Here is a 26,522-nt window from a genome sequence, read left to right on the forward strand (position 1 = left end):
TTACGTCGGTGACTGTCTGCGGGGCGTTAGGTCAAACACTACAAATTGAGTTTTTAGAGGTTGAGTTTCTTATTGTTTTATTTTATTCGAGAGACCAAGATTTGTTTATTACTCTCAGTACGTGTAAAAATGTGTCTCAGTGATTTATACCGTGATGTGTCCATCTGTTGACAAAAGCAATAAAAAATACTACCACCTTCGAGCATTCGTTACCGATGCAACCAGCAGCGGAATGCCACAGAAAATAAAACTCGTACGAATCCTGTCCGCTCGGAGCGACGATTTGGCATTCGTTCCAGGAAATGAATTTTCATGCAATGGATTGTACATTATTTATTCGTCGGAGCAACTTGTCACGTACGCCAGCGGCAGCATCCGATTTACTCTGTCCATTCCAACTTGCACCGTTCGCTTTCAGGCGGATATGCCAATCGAACTCGATGGAATTCGGTGCCAAAAGTTCCGTCCCTTCAGTAGCATTTCGTTGGGATTTCTTCCTCACATCGAACCATAGAGGAGTTGAGCGGATCAACGTCCGCGATCCAAACGACGTCGATGGTGGGAGCTTGTTGTACGTGCGATGTAATCTCAGTTCCGGTGCAGTGGAAACGGTGCCGGCGCCTGGTTCCTAGTTTCTTGGCTGAATGTGGCAGTTGGAAAAATGTTCTCTTCAGCTGCTGACGAACACTGAAACGCACTCGGGTCGAAGTTTCGACCGAAATGGGTTTTGAATGAACGTTGATAGAGTTCCTCACAGGATATTTTATTTCACAGTAAGTTGAGTGTCCGCTGAGCAAATTTATACATCGGTATCGGAATATTTGAGATTTCATTCACGGAATAGCAATAAAATGTTCTCATCGCTTTCTGCTAGTAACTATCTCGGTTTCGTTTAGTTTATTGGTTGTGTATAAAATAAATGTAAAGTTTGTGAGTGTACTTTCATTTTTTCTCGCGAATAATGTGTCTCTCTGTGATAGACACATTGGTTGTGGTTTTGTGATAATGGTTATTTTTACTCTAAACTATCAATAAAAAAAACTCTTTGTTGCCCTCCACGTGTTATAACAGAACATTTTTTCTTAAAAATATCATTCAAAAATAGGCAACGAGAAAAGTCATATGTGGTACAAACAATACAAAATGTTACTATATTTTATTTGGTTGATTAGCGTTTTAGCGGGAACATAAACATTTTAAAAACTGTGTGAAATGGGAGCATCATGAACATTTTAAAAACTGTGTGGAAATGGGATCATCGCACCCACGAGTGGTGCGTCGATGTGCGCAAACAACTCCGGCGAGAAGGATTCCGATTGACCCGGTCATCGCATTTTGCCGCAGCATTCGTCGCTAGCTCGTTTGCATTTTGTTCGCACCATCGTGCAATGAACACCATCTGCAAGAGCACAATTCACGACATCGCAGACGACAGCGACGACGACGACGACGATGGCGGCGATGACGATAGCTACGACGAACTGCGGATAATCCGCTTAATGAGATGAAATTATTTCATAAATTATGAACAATCCCTCGGTAGCACCAAATGGTGCCCTGATTTCCAATTTCGGTTCGTTAGCGCAATGATATTTCTTCTTTGCTGCCCGGAAAATCAGCCAACCAAAACGATCTTAGAAAACTTCAGCACGAGCTGTTTGGTCGTAGCAAGAACAGATACCTGATACGAAGGTGTTTTTAAGCGAACAAACTACGACAAGTTGCGTGACATTTAAATTGATTATGAGTTGATCCATTGCAGAAGGCGAATAGTTCCAATCATGGTAATAAATCACGAATAGCAGTTTTACAAAGATGTTAAAAAATATCTCGTATTTGCTGCATTTGTTACATCCTTTTTTGATTAAATAAAATGAAGATTGCTCTATATCATATTGTCAACTTTTTTAACATTCAAGCTCACAATTGAAATCGAGCTAATAAAAACTGTTAATGTTAAGAACATCCATTATGATGATTAGTTAAAGTGCACGTTTCTTTTACATATAAAAGATCTTATGATATGATTTAATCGGTTTTGCATAATGACGTTCCATTTGAATTCGTTTTAAACCACATCTCGTTTTGCAATCAGATTAGAACGATAGGCAATAGTTTTGTGTGTGAAATGTATGTATCTGCTAACCATTCGTTAAATTATGTTATTGGATTATTTTCTCTCTGCCTTTCGTTACAGATAGTCGATGGCAATGCCAAAACCGACGTGTCAAACCGGCGCGAACCGGGTCAATTTTGCGGCGAGTCCGAGCAACCGCAAACGTTCATCAGTGAAACAAGTGCCGTCAAAATAGTCTTTCACACCGATAACTTTACCGACCAGGTAGGATACTCGCGATTATTTATTTGTGCATGCATTCACGAGCGTAGCATCGGTTGATGGGTTTTTTTCTCTCTCTGCACTGCAATCATATATCGATTATCCTATTTTTCCCGTCTTCCTGATCCCTACGGCTGAATGCTTTTAAAATAGTATCATTTACCGAAGTGGGTATAATTTTCAGCATAGTCAGAAGCTCCTTGATATAACTCTTAACATTGACATCCGGGCCAATCATTTGAAAATCCTTATCGTAATTTTGCAAAGCTGGATAATACTGCAATAAGACAGGAGCTTTTTGAAGCAGGATTTTCCAACGATGAGGAACAAGTTTCTCCACTCTAAGCACTTGTAAATAATAAATAAACCACTATCCTTCGGGAAATGTCAGAGTGCAAGAGATCCCAGTGCAAGCGCAGTGTTCAGTACGAATGGTTATTGGATGGTTGAAGAAGGAGAAAGTAAACTAGATACGGCCACGAATTAGCTTCCGGGTTGGCGAGAATTCGGGCTTTGAAAATATGTCTGCAAATCCCTACCAGCGTTGGCCATCCCTTTAGCGTACTGTCCGATTCTGCTGATTGGTCCAAAAAAAAATACTTCCATCGTAGTGATCGGGGATTGTAAAACTTTTTGGATGCAAAAGGATAAAAAAATCCCACCGTATCCAAAACCTCTGGAGATGCCGGCGACAAGTTGAACGTTGCAGTTTCCTGCATGGTTTCTCCGAGGTACCGTGTAAATGCAACCAGCGTCTCAACGAAATAAGAAGCGATAAATAAGGCTCAAACAAGTTGCAGGCACTTGAACTTTGGTTGTACACAGTTTCTCGAGCATCGGTCGCCTTAGCACCGGAATTCTCTGCCGGAAGGGCGACCAAAACGTTAATGTATCGTTATCTCGTTTGCTTCTGTTGCTTCCGGGTGTGCTGATAGGAACATCATTCCGGGCCAATGCGAAAGGCGAACTTAACACTTCCGATCAGGGCAGAAAAATAGACTGGGAAAGGAAAGAGAAAATTAAATTGCATTGCTGCGGCATACTTACAATCTGCCTGAAATATAAATTTTTCAATCCTTCCCTTGGCTCTATCGTCTTTTCGGGGACATCTCTAGCAATGCTAATGCCAATGGTTTCATATAGGTGTCAAAGATGTTGGGATAAGCTCCATAATATACGATTCCATTTTTCATCAGGTTCCATGTACCCCATTGAAAGACAGGTCGCAAAGTTTAACCACAAAGAACCTTGTTTCACAACGTTTGCAAAAGCATTTCAGACATATTGTAAAAGTTTCTTCCTGAGTTGGTACTTTTGTTTAAGTTTTAAGCCATGTTTCTGAAATGCTGTTCGAACTGTTTTTACTCACATTAGTATGGCAACGAGCAATCGTCATGTGAGCTTAATAGTAAAAAGTTTCTGTAGAATGATTTCAAACAAAACTAATTTGTTGAAGCTAGTTTTCATTTCTGTCGCCATCTCATAGCGCATTGAAATCGTGGCCAGGACTCTTCATACGAGGCAACCGAATGTGTTTGCACGCCTTAGAATCTTGTTTTCATATTTGTAATAAATCTTCTTCTCTTTCTTTTTGGCGTAACGACTATCTTTGGTCATGCCTGCCCGTTAAGGACTCACGAGACTTTTTCCCTTTGTGTACGTGGATAGTCAGTCCTCTCGTACAGGGTCCGGTCTCGGTTGGGATTCGAACTCACACCGTCAAGGTGGTGAGTCCCGGCGCTCATGGGTCGATTTTCTAACCAGCGCATCCATTCAGCTGTCCCGGACCTCCAATGTAATAAATATAAAGTTTAATTGTTGAGATATTCCCTAATTGTTGAGATATTACGCGCTTACCTAGGAAATTAAAATGAACCATTGTGATGTTTGGAATGCGATTAAATACTTGTAAATACTTGTTAATGCCAAAATTTAAACAACTTTATAGAAAATGTAGCAGAAGTATTTGAATTTAATTTAATGTTAAAAGCTTACTTAACCTAACCTAACTTAAGATGTTTATGCGTTTCGTACATTTCATTAATGTGATAACTAAAAATTATGGTTGCACCACTTTTAATAGCTGTGTATGCTCTTAGCCATCCTTGTTACTGACCGTCGGGATATGCGTGTATGATTTTCAAATATAAAAATTTTTCATTTCATGCCAAAGGAGAAAAATGTACAGTTAGGGAAACTGCTATTTAAATTAACCTTTTATAAAAATATCCGAATGAAAACTAAATTCAAAAGACTGCTAGGTCCTTTAGCATACTCAGCTTTATTCAACCAAAGTACAGAGCAAAAATATTCAATATGAGACCATACCATTCGGTGGACTGAATTGAAGCGGGAGCAATAATAATGCGAGCACATTTTTGTCCACTATAGCACTAATTGGAGACGCCATTTTGGCGTCCTTTGATGGTATGCATATCAGATTATGCCAATGAGTGCAGTCGATTGCACTTTGATTGCACCAATAGCCTCAGCAATAAACTTACGCAAGCCGTGTGCAGGCACGGGGTCGAGTTTCAATTTCAATCAATCTAATATCCTCGTTCCCGAAGCGCTCCCTGCTCATTTCACATGTGCAGCAATTCGAACGGAAATCCGATTGCCACTTTTGAGGCTTCACATGCGGTTCCGACAGAGGTGGCATTCACAGTGCAATACTTCAGCTTCCCAACGGGTTTGACCCTTTTTGCCCATTTTCTCGTTCTTTTCGTACAGACATATTTCGCGTTCGATTCCGGCGCTGAGCAGCAAATGGAAGTGTTCAACCGATACGGTCCCCATCCGGAGCTGTATCCCAACCGTCGGGGTGAGGTGGTCCAAGGGTAAGTATGCACAGCCGCCAAAGTGGCGGTGTCTAAGTTGCGCATGATGACGCTAGCTCCATCGGGGCCGACATCTCCGGCGTTGCATCAGTTCGCAGCATCTCGTTCCGAAATTCCAGATGAAGAACGGAAGGGCTTTTGCGCGAGTGCATTCATTTATTCAAAACTATCGCCAAAATTGATTTATTCAATGAATATAAATGGCTATTTACGGGTTGATTGAAAGTGCGAGCTGATGAATTTTATCCGATCCGTGCGCATTTGAGCCTGACAGGGCCATGTTTGTTACTCTATATCTAGCGTCGGTTCGCCGTGCCACCGTTCCATTATCACCCTTCGTTGCCCTCATGAAACGCTAATGTTTGGTTCTATCTCTTCCTCACGCCTCACATTCGGGTGCATTTATTATTGTGGCTCCTCGAAATGGCTGCACGATCCACCCGAACCATCAGGTCGTACTGTGAGCGAGAGTTCCGCGACTGCCGACTGCAGACCTGCTACGTTCAATCGCCCGCTTACCCGGGTATCTATCCGCGAGCGCTGAAGTGTCGTTATCGGTTGCACACGAGACTTCCCTTCATCAAGCTGTACATCCAGAACGAGCAATTTGCCGTTGATGGGCAGAGGTAAGCGAACGAACTGTATGCATACATGATGGGGCAATCCAGGGGGACGCCTTTAACCGTGTTTCGACGGGAGCTTTGATCTTTGACGTGGGAGCGCCACAGCTACTGTCCTCGCGCGTGTCGCGTACTTAATGTTGTTGATCCGTTTTCACCACAGGTGTGAAAACATCATGACATGCCCGATGAAGGAAATCGGGTCGGGTTCCGAGCACTGTCCCTACGACTGGCTCGCAGTGTACGATGGGCGCGACGAGCATGCACCCCCGATCGGAAAGTTCTGCGGAATGGGCAAGTTTCCATTCAGCATCATCGGTAAGTGTTGGTTCCGAATATAATGGCTTGTGATCACGGGTGAAGCGTGAAGGGTGCCGGAAGTCTGATCCCGATCTCGTGTTCTATTTAATTACCCAGTGAAAGATCTGACCATTTATTTTTGTATTCCTCCATCTCCTGCGCTTACACCAAAGGAACATCCCAGCATATGTACGTGGAGTTCGTTTCATCACCGGCAGGGCCACTGCTGAACACCGGTTTCCACTTCAACGTTGGCAATTGGCCTGGGCACGTGGAAACGGTGGGCACCAAGCATGGTGCATGCGACTGGCTGCTCAGCTCCGACGCGCTCCGAGCAACGAGCGCTTCGGAAGGTATTTTCCTTAGCGTGGCTCACTGGTACCCACCGAACACCTCCTGCAGCTACCACATACAGGGCAACGAGGACGAAGTAGTGCGACTCTATTTTCCAAGGTAGGTCCCAAACCGAAGATAACTCAAAAAAGTTAAGCCGAAAACACATCCAACAAGGGATAAAGTTTGTTAAACGGGTTGTTACACTCCTAGGTTGTTACAAGAAGTTCCACAAATTAAATTGGATAAAAAAGGGAATGAAATCATAGTAAAGAAATTATTATTATTCATTTCTAGGGAATGAAATTATACTTCTTCTTCTTCTTCTTGGCGTAACGACCTGATGGTCATGCCGGCCCGTTAAGGGCTTACGACACTTGTTTGCCTGTTGTACGTGGATAGTCAGTCCTCTCGTACAGGGGAGGGTCCGGTCTCGGTTGGGATTCGAACCCACGCCGTCGAGGTGGTGAGCCCCGGCGCTCATGGGCCGATTTTCTAACCGGCGCTACCGCTCGGCTGTTGCGCATAATGAATTAAATTATAATAAAAGAAAATATTAGTATTTAAAAAGAAATTCAAATAATTCTAATACCAAGAAGATATCAGAATTTAATTCATTCTCATACTGAAGTAATCTCTCATGTACACATAGTAAGCTTTAAAATTATGGTTTTCACTGCGCTGACTTAAAAGAAAAAATTAAAGGTATAGAAGGAAGAGTCGCTTCTGGCGATTATATTGACCAGTGAAAATAATCATTGAGTTCAGATAATAATATTTCAGGGGTTATGTTATGTAAAACGTAATTTTTATCGATTAAGGTTTTTTTCGTCTAATATTTCCATCATCCTAAATTAAGGTAGTACAGGATATCATTGTCAAATGGTGAATATTTTTAGCCGGAGATGTGCAAAGCGTTTTGCCATACTTCTTTTTATTTAACTGACCAATATTCATTTTGTACTCTCCTATTGCATACCATTAATATCTTCCTTTCTTTAGCTTTCGAATAAACCGCATTGAAGCGCCAATCATCAAGCACGAAGAGGACTGCGCCGAATCGCTCACGATCTACGACGCGAATAATCCAGACCCTGCTCGAATCATCAAAACGTTCTGCGACACCTTCTCACGGCCGATGGAGAAGATCGACTTTGTCAGCACTGGTCGTTCGTTGTATGTGAAGTTTCTTAGCAAAACGGGTTCATACAGTGGCAGCTCACTTTACTACTGGGCGCACTACGATTTCTTCAACAACACGAAGTTCGGCGATCCGGTACCGAACACCCTGTGCGATGAAGTATTCTATGCGTGGAAGTATAGCAAAGGAGAGCTGAAGTCTCCACGGAACACGCTCATCTACAAGCGTGCATCTGGAAGCGATGTGCGCTGCCAGTACAAGTTTGTCACCGATCGGCGGCTGTTTTCGCGCGTAGTCGTCGAAGTGACGTCGGTAACGTTCAAAGAGGTGCCATACTCGACGAGCGCCTGCACGCGTTGCCACGAGGAGCGAGTTGACAAGCTAGTGCTATGGGAGGAACGGGACAAGAACCAGAACCGTTTGGCATGCTTCTGTGACAACATTCCCCGTCCGGTGCGAATAATCTCGTCCGGCGATCAGATGAACCTGGAGCTGATCATTCAAGGCCAGCACGCGACAACGAGCTACTTTAAGAATCCGAACACGCTGTTCGAGGCCAACTACGAGTTTGCTCATGGTCCTATATGTGGCCCGATAACGTTAGGTCCATCGCCCGATGGTGAACTGGTTTTCCCTTACAAAAATGCGCTAGGTTTTCAGTTAACTGAAAACCGCAAAGAAAAGTGTATTTGGGAGTTGAAGGTGGCGGCGCAACGTGACCTCTGGCTGCATCTGGACAAGGCACGATTTGCCGAACGAAGTTGCGAGCATGGACGCATCGAAGTGTACCTGGCCGGGCGCCTGGAGCCACGGTTCATCATCTGCCCAGAGAACGTTAGCCTTGCGCGGGACCTGCCCATTCTGTCGGCAGCCGAGCTGGGGGCGGTAGAGAACGAAAACGAACCGCTGCCTGTACTGATCCAGTACACGGGAGACAGTGCTATCGGAAAGAACGCGTTCAAGTTCGTTTGGACTGAGCTGTTCCATCTACCTCGAAACGCCGACGGGACTCTTGCCACGTCGGCCATGTTCAAGGACAGCTGCGATTTCTATTGCCCTGGCGACCAGCACGTCTGCATTCCGGAATATTTGCTTTGTAACGGAGTGCTCAACTGCCCGAATGTGACCGGTTTGCGCGTGGTGGAAAGCAACATTGATAAGAATTACGAGTACATCGAGGAGAACTATCTACGCACGGGCCTATTCGACAAGGAGTTTCTGCTGAACATCGAGTACCTGACCGATGAGTCGCCGGAGCTCTGCCGAACAAAGTACATACCGGATGTTGGAACTGGACGCGTGGAGCTTCCCGAGGTAGTCGAGTGCTTCCAATTCCCGATGGTACAGATGATCTTCGCCGCTGTAATCGTCTGCACATTGATCATTTTAGCCTTCGTGATCTACTGCCGGTTGTACGGCCAAAAGTACTACGAATGAGAGGAACCGCACTAGCGCTGGCTATAGCGTGCCTCCTCCCGTGCCGTAGACTACCTATGATTAGTTTACTTCTTCGAGTAGTTGCGTTGTCGTAGGATCATTTATCCTGTATCAGCTATTTGCAGCAAATTCATATTAGTTCACCTGCAAGGGATAGACGCAACGAATGAGCTTAGTGCCATGTTGCGAAACTTTTTTTAGGAAAAAAAAACACAATAGGCATTCGCATAGTAGCAGATTTCAAGATCGTTCCGCACCTTAGAGAATCCACTTCTTATGATCACAGTGTCAAATTGGTTGAAAGTAAATTTTCGGTAATTACATTAGAAACGAGTGATTTGCTCCAGGAAATGATTTAGATATTTCTTACAGTTTATTTTGAAAGAAAAACAAAACTAGACTAGGTATTTTCCCAAAGCTACGCGCACAACCTTTTCCAGTAGAGTAGAATAAAAAGCCAAAGGAATCCTGCACCAAGTTAAAACCCGATTAGATCACTTTGTTTTTCTTGCCAGACTTATCGTGATAGTTCCAAATAAGTTAATTTTCTCCAAGTGTCGCGATCAAAGGCCGATAACCAAGATTGGGTTGTTCAATTCGTAACCATTTCAGGAACACTCCGTTCGAACCAACCGCACACTGTTGGAGAATATATTTGGACTTTGCCTATCTCTTTGAAAAGATTAATAGGATGGCAAATCGTATAGCTCCATTTTTATTAGAACGAATGGTGCGTTAGACTATGGACTGTATTAGGAAAAGATTGCACCAATTGCATTTTGTTGAGTGCCATCGTCAACTTCGCCTAGGGATGCATTTGCACCACTGCCTAGATATACGGCGAAAGGTAGAGTTGTGTGCAGTATCAACGTTGGACACTGTTGCACGCCGTGCACAACATTAAGCGACCGGCCAAGTAAAGGGAGTTTATTTACACTCATTTAAAATTGAATAATAAGCAACCAGTCTATGCACAATTTGTACATACATAAAAATTAAACTAAGTAAATAAAACAAAAAATAAAACTCACAAACAAATAAGAACCAGAGTGGACTTAGGCCAAATAGGATCAGAAAGCAAAACGCGATTCAATGCAAAATGGAAGTAGCAAATCACAAATCTAGGGAAAATTATGAATCAATTTCAATTACTACGAGTATATACACCTGAGCCGGGAGTGACAGTGAGAGACAGGGAGAAAGAGAGGAATTAAACACAAAAAAAAAATTAAACGGAAAGTAGAAATGTTGTTTGGTGCAAAGGAATAGGAAATGTTTAACGAGATATGAAAGAACAAGAGAAAAAAAAACTAATCTGAAAATGTTATTAAATTGAATATGTAGCGATTGTGTGAGAACGGATACTCATTTTGGGTTTGGTGAACAATAAAGTGAAAAGAATCGGGCGATGCTAATGTAAAGAATGGATTATTGTACTATCCAAATTATTTTAAATCATTTGAAAGAAAATATGTTTGATCATTCTTTAAACAAAAAATATCTTTTTAATAATTTTTTTAAAACTATTTCTTATGATTTGGTAATGCCGGATACCGGAATACTCCTAATGGTACTGGATAAAACATGAAAACTCCGGTCAGTTAAGGTTACCTTTTTCACACTCTCTCGTTCAGCCTTAATGGCAGCAGGTGAGTGGTGCCACAAATGGAATTGAAGGCATCTAGCCATCTTTTTAATAAATCATATTTTAAATTAACTAATTTTAAGGTATTAGGTAGAACCCTTTTGCGTTACATATCATCAACCATTTTTTACTTTAGTGTTCCTAACAAATCTGCTCTTGTTTTTTAAACCGTTTGGCGTATAACTTACTTCAGTAGTTTAAATATTTCACGGTTTAGTTAAAAGTCATCGGCGCATTTTTTCTGAGCTACAGGTACCCTTGTATTCCATGAACTATTATTGTTTATATACGATATTAATTAGTACATAACAATTAATTAAGAACCCAAAATCGTGCCTCTTCCGTTCTGGAGAACTGACTATAAACACCCACAAATTGAATAAACTAAAATCCAAGACGATAATATTTGTACTTTTGGCACGTTATCAATTCTTCTCTTTTGACCCGGAATGTTGCTAACCACTGCTCTTTGGTAACATATTAATGGAGAGTCATTCGATAAGGTATGAGCTGCTTGAAATTGTTCTGCAGAATATGGTCAATGGTCAGAATAACCTTGCTTCTCCATACATATCCATGATCCCCACCATGGGACGTCTTTTGAGTCATTTGAGTAAAATTTCGCACACCAGTCTGTTTTGTGTCACCGTTCGTAATTCAAATCTCAGTTGAGTGTATTGTGGCCAAGAAAGACCATACATGGAACATTTACTTTCAATTATGACGGATCCACAAATGGGCAGGATGCAGAGCAGATGTATATCACCCTTTTTGGATACAGCCGATGCAGCACCATTTCATGCTATGTTTTCATCGGAGATCCTGTGGAGCAATTTATCGTCCTGGTGAGTTAATAGATTTCCTTGAAGAAGGAAGATTTATGTTGGACACCCCAACAGCCGGATACTTGGCCAAGTTTATTTCCGAATGAACAAATTTGGAGTTACTGGGTGATCTTCCCAATGACGGCTAAGTCTCGTGCAAAGAACTGAAACATGTGTAAGCCGGATTCCATAACCTGATGATTCTGAGCCGAACACTTTCAGAGTCTTTGGTTGTGCGTTGTGCATAAATTGTGTACCCGTTGGTTTCTGGTTCGCAATGTTTATCATGATGAAAATAGGCTAGCTTTACGAGAAGAAACACATTTCAATATTTGGTGGAGCAGGAAATTCCTGTCCGACGGATTCCAGGTTAGAATGAATGTTTGTAGAGCTATATTTTCAAACTATGATAGGAATTTACTTAATAGTCTTCAGTGAGATAACGAAGAAACCAAAAATAACTTATTTATTCTACAGCTCAAGCATATTGCAAAATTTATTTTAAAATAGTCTTAAAGCAGAAATAAAAGCAGTTTTAAACTATGTAAATACACATAAAAATCAAGACTACTTTTCAGTTGAATCTAAGGTTTTTTAGAGCTTGTAAGTATTTTATATTTTGTACTTTTCAAGAATTTTCATACACAGCTTTATATTCACCGGAGAAATAAATTTATTTCAATCAAATTAAACGGCATGTCATAAATTATGGAAAACGATTTCACAAATCATCGTTACGATCCACGAGAAAGGTGCCATTTCATGTATTCTTTGCAGCCCTCGGAGGTACTGTCCATGCCATACCGACTTTTTTCGGCATTGAATACGAATGAGAGCGTGCTTATCAAAAAGAACGACCAAGCGGTAATGTAGCGCGAACGGAAACGGCAGGCAACAGTAGACCCCAAATTGGTAGGTATGGTGCTTGGGAATTGCGTTCAAATGTCAACGTACTACGATTTTGCATTATGATTTCACATTTATTGAGTAGCATACATGGAAAGCTGTAAAATTTGTGTCATTTATTTATGACACTTCCGAATAGGGGAAATACCATATTGCTAGAAATATATATGAACCAACTCGACACGAACCAATACTTCTATTGATGTGTTTTGAATGGTGATTACAAAGGAACTGAAAAGAGTCACGCGATTAACATACAAGGTGAGCAAACGTTGTACCCCAACCATAAAAATATGAAGAAAAAAACGCATTCACCATACTTTTAAGCGAATATTTAGTTGTTTAATCTCCCAAATTTCAACGATCGTGAAATCAACGAAAACGATTAACTAGAATTTCTATTTCAACCAATCTGAATATTAAAATATTCCATAAAACAAAATTTTAAATGATAATCAACACACGATTAGTACAAAGTGTATTTATCTTGCGTTTTGCAGTGATTTGGTCATTGAATTAACCAATTTTCTTATATTAGAATATTTTAGTCACCCTTGTCCTGCATTATGCGTCTGTCAGCCTTTACTGCAGATCTAACGTTATCGCATAATTAACTATCCATAGAAAAAATTGCTCGAATTACTATGTTAATTAATGATCATCGTCTGTAACCATACCAAAACTAGCAATTCAGGAATTTTCTTTCATCCCTAAACAATTTTTCCAAAGTCAGGAGCTTTAGTATTACCATAACAGGATATAAATGGTGGCATTACTTGGCGAACTGCGATAAGTTGAGTGAAAATATCTGAGTAAGTCCTACAAGATTCATCCAGTTGACGTAACCTCGACTTCTCCCGCTAAGAAACCGTTAGAAAAATGCTTCTTATGTTGAAATGAGAACGGCAGCGATGGAGTTGCGTAAATAACACGTCTCACCTAGGGCAATCATTGGCATCCACAAACACCGAGTCTGAGTGATGTTGCACGTTCGATGGGATTAAAAAAAACCTTCCTTTTCTATCGATCTACTACAGCAACCATCACTATTGAACAACTAAACTAATTGGTTAAATGGAAATAAAGATGTGATGATGCTGGAAAAATATTACCAATATTTTGGTTTCAGACGGTCAAACCTCAGACCGAGTTATTTTTGGGAAGCTCTCGGAAATATGAAACACGTTTTGTACAAATTCTCATTTTATTCGCTTAATAAAAAAAAAAGTAAACTGATCATTCATGTTAATGTTTTAATTTAGATATTTTCTCTAATATATTAGTACAACATTACATTCCAAAGTCTCGTTTATATACTAGGGTTTTCAAATATACATTTTATTAAAACCATTTACACTAGTATGATGAACAATTAGATTGAAAAGGGGAGCATTGTTTTTACGTTATTGAAAAACCAATATAAACAAACAATTCCATGCTATTCCCCATTTTAGTTATTTGCTTGTTTTGCCAAGTATCTGATATGACAGTTTTGCAAACAACTTTTGAAAATTAGACTTCTGCAAAAGAGGAATGCAAAGGGCGGCTAAAACCAACACTTCATTTCAGCATCCTTTGAAACCCGGATAAATAGACTGCTTTGCATTCCAGTACGATGTTATTTTCAACTATCAAAACTCTATCGTTGCACCGAGGAATCCACTCAAACACGACTACGCGCTGCACTCGCCGTGAATATAAGGTGGAATTTTTTTTCTAACAATACTTAGCACAGCAGTTTATCGTGAAATAGCACTGACAAACGTTTATTTTCATTTTCCTTGCTGTGAATGTTCTACCCGAAACTGGTGGAGAAAAAACTATTTGCAAACCGTGTTCCGATAAAAAGTTTCTTATTCTTCTGGGTGCAATTTGCTTTAAATTGCAATTTCATCCAGCAACTTCATGCTTTGATCAACTGGTAGCAACAAATAAAACGCCAGCATATTATATGTTAAAGCGAGATACTACAAAGATTTCACATGTGTTTTCAAACTTCGGATAGTGTTTCGTTGTTTGTCGTGTGCATAAGGTAGCGAAAAACTTTCAGAAGGTTAGTTTTACGTCTGGATGTTTTTCTTTTTAATTGTTTAATTCTTTAGTTGTGAATGAATTGTGTTTGTGGTTGTGTGTATCTCTTTTATGGACATGTTTTTTTATTTATTAATTTTTTAAAGGTAAAGCTTAAGTTTAGTAAACTGTTGTCATTGTAGTTCTACCATGCTAATGAAAGGGACACGAACTATGAAACTTATAAAGTCAGCCTTCTAACAAAATATGTATTTTAGTTATACTGTCCCAAAAGTTCTAGAAACCCAGCCTTATGATGGACAACTAAAGTGTACAACATAGTAACGCACCACTGCGCAATAGAGCTTGAAAGCTGTATAGCATTTCCACAAGCCTACCGTAATGAAGTAAAACGAACATCGAACTTTATCGAAAATTGCCGTCGAAACTTAATTTATCGTAACGAAAGTTGGATATCTGTCTACCACATTGGCCTCCCACGGCGAAGTTCATCGTGCTGTCAAAGTTTGACCAACTGTAGTGCTAGCGTACAATAGCTTTTGGTAACGGTGGTTAGTATGGTGCTCCAACAAAATTATGTTCGCATTCACTTTACACTTCATTGTTCCATCATGTTTGTCGAAGGAAAGAAAATTGGCTCTTAGCGCCAGTAGAAACAACGTGTAGAAGAACGCCAGTAGAAGAACGTTGAAGAAGGGTGTGATAAGCAGTCGAGGTAAAAGTTGGTACTACCTGAAGTTTCATCCAGTTTTCATAGAATCTTAATTGTGGCACAAATTTCTTCTGGAACCAATCGTAAGGGGCAAAACTTTCTTTATAACTACCTCTGCGATTCTGCTGGGTCATGCTTACTACTAGTTGAGCTGTCTTGATGAAATTTGGTTCCGTCCAGCTACAAGCGCAACCATAGGACACAAATTCGTGAGAAGGCCGTCAAGATGTGTCAAAAACCGTTAACAAGCGCAAACCCTCGGAAGAATGATTACTTACATTGCACTGCTGTATACGTATCCAGTCCGTACCAACATTGGCATGCATTCTCTCATCAAGATAAATTCGTTTCTGAGGGAGGAAGGACTAAAAACTTTTCTGTTGACACGCTAGTTAGCGACAAGTAAACAATGTGAACGAACGCTCGAGAGAACCTTTGCCAGAAGAGCGCTTTTCATAGTCACGTTTCAGAGAAGTTTTGAGCGTCTAAATTCTACCTAGGCAGGTGGAAATTGTGGGTGCACTGCAAACAAGTTTTCCAAAACTTTCCAAAACAGCTAACTCAATCTCGCTTGCATTATGTCTTTGGTATAGGGTGAAGCGTTGTGTCGTTTAAAATTTTTCAAAGGTTTCTGATCGTTCAACGACAATATAACTCAATCACATTCCGAGCTAGCTGGTACGTGTATTTTATGTAGTGATTTTTGTATCACAACATAATAATACTATGCAAATAGTGTTTGAAATAACACTGCGTTGCAGGAGGAAACTCACAAGAATAGGACCGATTTTAAAATTGAGTTTAAGCATGTTGAATGTACTTTAAGGGTATAGTTTTTTGATGTTATCTTTTACCACTGAAAAGGTGAAAGGCATTAATGAGTGTATTTAGTAGAAATGAACGAAAGTTACTGGGATAGTAGCGTTCAGCCAATTTAATTCCTCCCATTTCGAATATGCTAGTACTTTTCAACTTCATCTTCTGGAATGAAGCACTTAAGTAAATGGTGCGGTGGTAAATAGGGAAAAAACATATTTCTACGAGTTCTCGGTCCATCTAGTGATGGACCTAGGTGACTTGCCATCGTTTTGGTAACTGAACGGTCGTCAGCGCAACGGTGATGACAGATTCGGGGTCGTAGGCGAAAGCTTTACGGTCGATTAAGATAATGCTCCAAGGATTGGGTTTATAAAAATGGAAGCGAAAAGAAACATCCACAAAACCCATCTAGAGAGGTGATTTGAGTGGCACCTCATCGTCCACGGGAGCCAAACTCGGTCGAAAACACACGGAGGCATCGTCAAACGTCGCTCCCGAACGGAAACGATCGTTAAGGGTATCATATCGTGCTTGTGAATTTTGTGCTTTTATTTCGAGATTGTTGAGGTTAGATTTTCCATTCTCGCACATGGCTGGGTGCTTCAGGAAACCGAGCGAACGCAGACCTAACCGCACTGGGCGAGGGTGGCAGTTTTGGAAGCACATAAAAATAACAGTAAAAATCATCATAAAATTAACGATAACTTAGTAACTGTAGCCCGGCAGCGACGAATAGCACCGAAGCCAGCGGAACTGTATTTCGCAGCTCAAGCCAAGTGGTTTTTCATGTCGAACGGTTCGTGGTTTAAGGCAACGGGCAGTTATTATACTATCACTACTACGGCGCTTTATTACTACTGAATGGTATCTAAAAAGCTCGTCAGCCACATCTTTCAAAATGGACGCCATAATCTGGACCGGTGTACAATGTATTACTTATCTATTTTTATTCGATTCATTCGGTTACATCACAACCGTTGTGATCTTTCTTATTCTTTTTGAGGAAACAGATTTAGAGGACAATTGCAAATATGCATAATAAATTGACAAATTCATAATTAGTACAAATCAGGTTCTAATATGATCTTCATTTGGTACAGGTGAATAGGGAATACAAGATTTCATATAAATCAATTTATTAGTTAAGCCTTATTCGTTGGTGTGAACAACAGAAAAGAAAAATCATATGAAATTACTAAAAACACGAACAACAATCAAAACAGTATATTTTATGGTGAAGATGGATCTAAAAGACATTCTACGCTTTCGGAAATTTGTTTCTTAAACGAAAATTCAGGCTGTTCCACATCCTTTAGGATCCAGCAATTAACAAACGAGCGAAACGCTACGAATAGCGTGACTAGAAAGGTTTGCATGATAGTGTAACACATTTTATGTGAATGTATTCCATGAGTATAGACCATGAGTATTCCATCGGGACGTGCTGTACGTTTCACGCTGCGAACTAAAATAACATGGATATATTACAGTATCGACCTCACAGACCTTCACTAGCAGAATGTCGCTCAATACATACACTTAGCATAAGATTTCGGTATGAAACCAATGATCATTGTTTGTACTGATCGAAAAAACAGGAATAATCCAATATTTGTAGAAAAAACAAATTTGCATATTTGCATCTCTTAGTGTGATTGCAGTAAATCTATTATATCCAAATTCTAAACCGCAGATTATTATAAAACATGATTGTATTATTTCAAACCACCAACATTTAAAATACACATTTAAAATACACATAAAATAACCAAATTGTGAAAATTATCTCAAACATGTCAACTTAAATTAAAATTTGTGGAAAAGTTTGTTGTACCGCATTACAAAACAGGAATTGTGATTTATTTAAGTCGTGCATTTAAATTGTAAATTTTAAAAGTGAATTTTCAATCTAACGGATGCTATCCTTAAAAGAACTTTAACTTAAATTCACACAAAAAGCTTAAGCAAAATGTTAACGCATGAAACCTGAAATAGGTGCGAAGGTGATTAAGCGTTTTTTTTTTGTTTTTGTTTATTTTCTATCATAACATGAGGTTCTTCCCGACCATACCTAGATCATTGACACGTCGCAAGGATTCCCAGCACTGAGCGCTACGATGATGGCGTCCGGTTATCAGAGTTTGACCCGATGACCGTCGCTAGAGACGTGATAACGCGAGATTCACATTCCCCAGTAGCAGTTGCTAAAAGTATCATGTGCTCGTAGAAAAAGGGTCGAACGGTTCCATTTGCCTGAAAGACACATGCTGGTCTAGTGCCTCGTATGTGTGAGATTGAATGTGTTCGTACCCTGGTAACGCTGTTGCTGACAAATTTAGTGTTGTGTCCGATGTAGAGCCATGTTTCTTTTTTGTGCATTTTGCTAGGGTTTCGTGTCCAGAATACTTCTCTTCATACTCCGCACAACTAACTCAGTTAGTGTCAGTTCGTTTGACATGCTGTTTTGTACTTTTTCTTCCTCATCTGGCACTAATGGAGGCGCCAACTTTGTGTTCGAGTTTAAGATAGTTGTATTTTACTGTTTGAATGTTTATAAGTAGCAACTTTGCTGAAACAAGTTTCGTGAACGGGCTTCTTTCTGCAAAGCTAATAAGAAAGTACGATTTATTTTGAATGAACTAGGGTAAGCGATCCCATAGTGGTGCTAGTACCAATATTGTTTGAAGTGCAGTCCTAGCTCTACGAAAAAATAAATACAATAGCGTTATTTTTCTAGTTTGACATGTTCTTTGACCTACTGCTGAGTGTTCAAAAGGTAAACTCCCCGCTCCGTTTTATAGAGGCTCCAAAATGCATATTTTCCAAACAGATTGTACTTAAATCCTTGATTCCTTAAAAAATTATAAGGAATGTAATTTTCTTAAGGCTGTACTAAATCACTGCAAAATTCCCTGCAAAATTAGTCACTGCATCTAAATCATTGGCAAAATTGCTCTATAATCAACACAATATATTTTTTTATGTAACAACGCCGGGTGGAACAAGGCTTCTCTGCGAAGAGTGTTACTGTGACTGAAAGACGGTATATTATGATCCGTGAACAGCTGTTCGTAATGCCCAAGGGTGCGAGACTCGGGATTCGATTCCATGCCTGTGAAGTGATGTTCCTCGTGCTATGGGAAATTTTACCATTCTGTTTAAAATATCCTTCAAAATAAATTATAGTCGGAATATATTCAGTCTTTTATAAGTTTTCTCAATTACTACCATTATAGGTACTCGTACCATAATTATACGAACCATACCGCCATTATAGGGACCATCTGCTCGGAAGCATAACGCTTTTTTCGTGTATGTTTAATAGTATTTGGTATTTCGTATATTGTTTATGGTTAACATACAGCAATTGAAAAAACCTAGTTTAAAATCCAATTTGAAAACATCGATTAATCCATATAAAAACATTGTCTAATGTAATACTCTTGTCGTCTCGTGTACAGTGTTTTGACAAATCATTGAAATAAAAATAAAAGAAAGTATGTGACAGTTCAGTTACTTTTGTCTACTTTTCGAACTACCGTTCTGTTGTTGTGGAGTACTGTTGCGGTTTGTGGTAATTGTTTCGGTTTTGAGTAAAATTTGTAATAATTATGTTGCAGATTCACGAGGACGCTGCTCACTGCCTCGGATATCTGGCAGTCGGCGATCGTGAGTAATACGCCCGGAAGGTGCTGTCCCGGTTTTAGGCTACTCAAGGTGACCAAAGATCCCGCGATGCATATCGTTATTAGCCAAGCGTTTGCGTACACGTTGCAGGGATAATCTAATCCGTGTGTCGTAGCCCATATTTTCCAACATATTCTGTATACAAATCAATTTCCTGCATCAAAATTAACATAGAATAATGGATAGTAATCGGACTACATTAGTAGAACAGTTTTCAAGTGTATTTTCTAGTTTTATTAGGTGGTTTTATAGAAACACGGTGCAGTCGTGCTAGTTAGAAAGTTAAACCACAAACGCTGGGGCTCTTCCACGTCGGTGTGGGTTCGAATCTCGAGACCAGACCCCCGGCGGCATAAGAATTTACGAGCTAACTGAAGTTTCCTGCCCATTATAAAATGATCCAACCACCCGGCATAAAATGTTTAATTGACTAAAGATTCAACATTGATTGAAACCACATCGAAACATAAAAGCATACGATTATACTGGTACGACACATCCAAAGAATAAGCAATGTCACCGTTACGGATAACAATATGTCTGTCCTAGAATGAATTCAAAATAGTCGTAACCGAATGGTGCTTCGAAGTTGTCCACCCAAAATCCTCTTTAGTCCCCGATGCGCTTCGTCTCGGAACGGTATAACAAGCAAGAAAAGGTATGGTACGCATGGTAACACCAAAGGCATAGAGAGCTTTAATTGATTTCACCCTTTCCTTCGGTCGGCAAGAGACAATTTCAGAGTATCCAGCTACAGCCTTTTCGTACCAGCGCCTCGCTTTCTTGAGGAGTGTCCAAGGATAATTGAATCAGTTTCAGCTTAGAAGCTGAACAGACGAGGAGGAACGAGAGGATGTGCCCAAGGTTGGCAGAGAGTGAGTGCGTTTGTATGTTCGCTTGAAGTATGAGCCCGATCCAATGGCTCGTGTGTATTTCGTGCGAATGCGAGCAGAGATCCTCCGTTGGTAAGAGCGAACACATATAATCTGGTATCTTGTGTTTGGCCCGAAAGGGGTCGATTGAAAACTGGGATAGCTTATGCAAACAAGAGGTACTACAACCCTATCCGAACGTTTGGAGGCTCCATATGTAGGTCGCAAGGAACAGGGAATACATGCGATGGTCCAAGGGCCTTGGGCTTGGAAAGCAGACATCGAATCGGGAAGTGAAATTCACAATCGGTTTTCCAGACCCGCACTCCATAGACCGCAATCGTTGCTGTTGTGCAATCGGTACCGTCGAACGTTCCCATACAAATCCTTCCCGATAGAGCCAGTTCTGGAGCCGCTCGGGAAAAGAGGTTGGCAGTGGTTGGCGGGTGATAGCCCAGGATTTCGTGTTCCTGTGTGGAAAGCTTCTTGTTCGCTTGCGGTGCAGATCGTGTATCGTATTGTGCTGGAACGCAATGTGACACCGAAGGCACACCGCGACTAGTATTCCTCGTCAAGAGTTTAGCGAGGCCAGAACTCGCCACGCCGCTCGAGATCGTGGCGTTCCAGACGACCTCGGCGACCTGGCAGCGACATGCCGTACGGCGTTCGACGGATAGGAGAGTTTTGCCAATAAATTGAAGGCACTAATTGAATAATGAAATCGGCATTCGTCCAGTGCGGATGATTTCATTCTCGAATGGCACCCGACGGAAAGCCAATGACAGGGAAGAATTGATGCCGTAATCAGACCGTATCGAAGCGAACGAAATGATTGTACCATCGCTGGTCCACAGCCGGGACCAAATTAGCCTAGTCTGTTCTCTAGTACCCGCCACCGATCGATGCCATGGTTTTCTGATTGATTTGGCCTTGATTTGGATGCTGTTTCCCGCCCCCGTTCAGAATTCGCTGTCATCTGTAGCGATTGAAAAGCCACTTCCATTCGAAATTAGTAATCTGTGCGGCTTTCTAGGAAAAGATGTAGGAAGTGGTAGCAAGAACATGCATATGCGTGTTGAATTTGTGCGAGCTAACAATGAATTAAGATTAAACTAAGGATAATGAAGATTTCTTATAATCGAAATTTACTATTACCAAATGGAAAGAAAAAAAGTTTATCAATTAAACTTTGAAATGGATTAGATAATATAAGCGCTTTTTTCAGTAATCTGTACGTTATTTGTTTTGGTTTGGCAGACCTTGCCGTATTGTTCGCAGTCCGTGGACTACCTAAAAGTTAGCTTTTAGAACCTAAAAGATTTCAGGCTCAGTTCGTTGTTTAAGCTTATCTATTTTATTGCTTCATAATTAATAAAGTAAATTATCATCTACACCAGGGGCCGGCAATGTCCGGCTAGCGGGCCAAATCCGACCCGTACAAATATGTTTGGAGCAAAATTCAAAACGTTTCTTCATTTGTTAATAAAAGGTTAGATGAAACTATTGTACGAGGTGTTAAATACCATATCGATATCTTTATATACTTTTATTAGACTTCCTCGATCCGATTTTACACTTTATCGCTCCTAAATTTCGCATTTTCCCAACTCCTCCAAAATCCTGTCGCAAAAGAATATGTTAAATTTGCATCCACAATAACTACATTCAGAGAATACAATTGTCGATACTAATGCGAAAAAAAAATTGTTTCACAATATTCATATTTTCCAACGATCACTTATTTAAATAACTGAGATAATCCCAGTAAAATCTTGTTATAGTAAAATAATGCTGGTGGATGATAAATTTCAAGTATAAAACAGTAGTTAGTTTAAAGTATAAAGAACGTACAATATGTTGAAGAAGTACGTAATTCAACAAAAGTAAGTCTCCAACCTAACAACTTAATGTAAAAATAGAAATAATTTAGCTTGCTTTTTATTATTAATATTAGATTATTTATTTGTAATTTAAAATACAACACTTTATCGGGCCCTCGATTCTGGGCTAGTTTTCGTCATGTAGCCCCTTTCAGGGAACTTTTTTTTTGTTAAGAGAGATTTTTTTCAGGGAACCTGGTCTACACTATCATATTTCAATGTATAGTCATATTGTTCCTTTAATACATGTAAGTTGTTTTTGTTATTTCAACTGAGCTAAAGCAATTTTGGAAGGTAAAGTAATTTAGGTATCGAAGTTTTTCAAACCGTTCATATCCGTTCATCAAACTCTAAATTATACGAAAGCTTTTGATGCTACATAAGGGATGTTTTCAAAATAATTTCCATCTTGCGTTAAAAGTACAAAAAGTATCAACAGTCACATTATATATTTTTGTTATCCTGTTGTACATGTACAGCAAATATTTGTGACATTTTCCACATTATAACGTTTTTCACTTTATGTCGAATATACAGAGATATATTAAAGTGTCGACCTCAAATTTCCTTGACTTTTTCTTCAATATTTTTGTAAAAATCCAACAAAAACCTTCGTGATTATTGTTGAACTCAAGGCCCAGGGAACGAAATGTGGTGGTCTGAGGATGTTTCTCGTAGAATGAAAAGGAAAGCTTTGTAGAAATTAATGATACTGTAAATTTGTGCATAAACATCTTGAAGCCAAATCTTTAGGAGCCTGGAAAAATGAAATTCTATTTTTTGGCAAAGCAACGACTAAAAGCATTCTGCGAAGAAGACGAAGTTTTTCTTTCGGCTTTGTCAAATAAAACTGTGAGAATGGCAGCCTTCACAGAGATCGATTATAAGCTCTACTTATAGTTAGGTATACACCTAGACGGTCAGAACTGGTGTAACCGACAAACATCCCTATTTTGAGACTCTGGAGCGCGTCTGGGAAGAATCAGATCATCTACTCCTGGTAAATCTAGATGAGAGCATGCCAAAGCACATTCAGCAGAATCTGAAAACCAAAAGGACATATTAAATTTGATAATACATTTTTATTAATTATTTTATATTGATTATAGACAAACTCAAGTAAGTAATTTATCTTGTCATTATATTTTCCAATTCATTTTTCTCTTTTTTTCCTTCAAATGAATCTTTTTGATTTCTACCTAATTCATAAGTGAATTTTATAGAGGATATGTCAAGCAGGATTCCAAAAATAATCACATAGCCTTTTCTTGGAATTGGACAAAAATATTGAGCAAAAATCAAAACATATTTAAGATGGACACTTTATCATTTCGTTCATTGTAAATGGCAAGGATAAGATTTGGTAATCATAATAGCAAAAATCTGATTTAAATATCACTTGCTTTTAAATTAAGTAGTTTTACAGTACAAGAAAGTTTGTATTACAAAATGTTGTCGGAATGTCTTATTAAGTAGATACGTACATTTTTGAAACAACAAATTTAAAATGATTGTTTGACTAATTTTAAAGAATAAACGGTTAAATCAAAAGTGTAAAAACTACTTTCACAAAATAATGGCTTAAGACTTTAGTACTCGGAAAATAATATCTCAATCTTGCTTCAATCAAATGACTCTTACGTTATGCCTTGGAGCGCAGTTCAAAGCAAACTTTGACCCTCCACTTGCTTATGCTGGTTGCAATGGGGCGTGGCAACTAATAGCTCCCCAATGCTATCAATTAGCGATGATAGCAAAGGACGACGGATTTTGATTTATTTGTATGCTGTCACCAAATTAGACCAATATTTGCCATCCGCTGGTCCGATGCAACATGTTGCCACCATGCGTATGGTGTTGCCGGGAAGGTGGTGCATGTTTGGATTGGTTGATTTGCTCTATTGTTTACAAAATCAGACCCCGGAACTCAATATCACAAATGAAGCACGTGTGTAATTAAATAGTTACGGTACAACTTACGATCTCCGGAACAGGCTTATTGTAGCATGCACGTCGACAAGTAACATTCGTTTTGGTTGTACAGCGAGTAATCACACTGGCCGGCAATAAATGTGAACGCTCAACGTTTTAGCTTGTCGCATAGTGCTTGAAGATTGAAAGCGATAACATTATTGTTAAGGATTTTACATTTGCGCTTTCAATTAATTCAATCATTCATCATGCTTCCAACGTCAATACTAACATTCAGTAGAAAATACTCTCAGTAATTAAGCTAATGCAATATTTCGTTCTATTAACATGCTTTTACCATTATTGCAAACTATTTCACATTCCACTCCACAAAGTTTGACAGCTTAGTTAGAAATTATATTTATATGTATCTTTGAAAATATAAAATATTATTGTTTGTACTTTGTAAAAATATTGAGTTTGGGCCAGTTGGTTAATCAGTTGACATAAACTTAGCACCAACCACTAGACACATATCTCGTCCTAGAAATGTATAAATAAGAGCGCAATAATTTAACCCTCTCTTTTGATCCTCGCACTTCGTTGTCACCGTTTGGGTAACTATTTGTCGCGTTCGAAACAACGATCCGAAATTTCGCGTAAGATATTCATTATTTTTATTAATTTCATACACCATGTTTCATTAATGTGACTCTCTGTTTCAATGATTTCACTCAAGTAAAGTATATTTCAATTGAGTCTGTTCAATGTGGTTGAGACTTTTTGGATAATTGAAATTGTATCTATGATCGTGTAAAGCGTTGCAATGAAAGTAGAAGTATAACATATAAAAGCAGGTCAACATATTTTGAAATAAAAACAGGCATAAGGTCTTGTCCATCCTATCCTTCGAAGAGCAAATATTTTACATAGTCCTCGTTTGTTTAGCTGACTCACAATCAACGCGCTTACCTTCTTCTCTCCAGGCGTTTCGTCCGCCAATCAAATCATCAAAAACCGTTCCCGTGCAAACAAACCAAACATTTTGCCTCCCGTTCTCTTGACTTCGTTTTTTTAGTCGGCGCACTCGGGATGTTGGAACGAACGTTCCAAACATTGTGATGTTCAATCTGCAAATTCAATCTGGACGAGGTCAAACAACTTATCAACGTTAGATCAGCTGCACGTTAGCAGCCATTCGTCAATGTCAGTTCGTGGATGGTTGGATGCCCATCAGAAACAATCTGGTTCATTGCTACAGATAATTTTGACATGCTGTTTTTGGTACTTCTTCAGTGATTGACGCATTGTGTTGTATGTCTAACAGATACACACGCACGATTAACGAAGTGAATTTTGTATACATACGAATTAGGTAAGATTCTAAGGATATTAGTTAATTAATTGATTTCTTGGAAATATGTATTTATTCTGTGTTCACTATTTCATTATAAACAGTATCAATAATGATACTGTAATGTAATGTTACAATGTCATTGCAATCATTCTAGTTACACTCTACAAACATTTTACTGTATTAATTTCTGTAACGATGTAACGATGCCGATACATGAACAACCTTCTATTCCGAGTCTTCTGTTCAGAGTAGTCGGCTACTCTGGAACCAAAAATCATGTGCGATTTTCTTTTCCTTGACTTGTATTCACCACAATCCTATGTTACACATGATGTTTTCGACCGCAATAAGGGCTTAGACCAAGACATTTTTTTATGCTCTGCATCGCCAGCCCAACGAACACTTGAACCAACACCATTTTCATTCTAGCCTCAAAAAAGATCAGCAATGCGACAGTCACACAAACGTGATAAAAGCCCCGGATGTCACAATTCACAGTTCTTCCCTCTTGTTGAGTTTTCATGTAATGGTCTGATAATGGGGGATTATGCGAAGGTTTTATACGATTCTTCGATTTTCTCCTCCTTTTTTTAGACACTGAAATTTCTTCCATGGTGACGGATGAAGGGAGAATCTTCTTATATCATATGTTCAGTGCTTGTGCTTAATCCATCTTCGTTAGGGAGCGTTGATTTCTCTGTACCGAAACACTGCAGAACGGAGTGCTCGCCCTAAATCGCTTCAGAGAAACCCTACTTCAACTGCGATTATAATGGAGATTGAGCATACCTATTGGCGCAAAAACTTGTAGAGCACACATTTTTCAAGTACACATTCACAACCAAGGCTGCTGCAAACTTTATATGCTG

The 26,522-nt window shown here is 39.5% G+C and overlaps 1 protein-coding gene across 1 annotated transcript in view; it reads left to right on the plus strand.

Moving 5' to 3' along the window:
* LOC131288072 (uncharacterized) overlaps nt 1–9,009 on the plus strand; it is a 28,161-nt gene extending 19,152 nt beyond the window's left edge. The window contains exons 3-8 of the mRNA XM_058317171.1: nt 2,198–2,341; nt 5,072–5,178; nt 5,631–5,804; nt 5,962–6,116; nt 6,272–6,551; nt 7,434–9,009. Of these exons, the coding sequence (XP_058173154.1) occupies nt 2,198–2,341; nt 5,072–5,178; nt 5,631–5,804; nt 5,962–6,116; nt 6,272–6,551; nt 7,434–9,009 (2,436 nt within the window). The remainder of the gene's footprint in view (nt 1–2,197; nt 2,342–5,071; nt 5,179–5,630; nt 5,805–5,961; nt 6,117–6,271; nt 6,552–7,433) is intronic.
* The last annotated feature ends 17,513 nt before the right edge of the window (nt 9,010–26,522 follow it).

Source organism: Anopheles ziemanni, chromosome 3 (assembly GCF_943734765.1).
Source record: "Anopheles ziemanni chromosome 3, idAnoZiCoDA_A2_x.2, whole genome shotgun sequence".
NCBI classification, from domain to species: Eukaryota; Metazoa; Arthropoda; class Insecta; order Diptera; family Culicidae; genus Anopheles; species Anopheles ziemanni.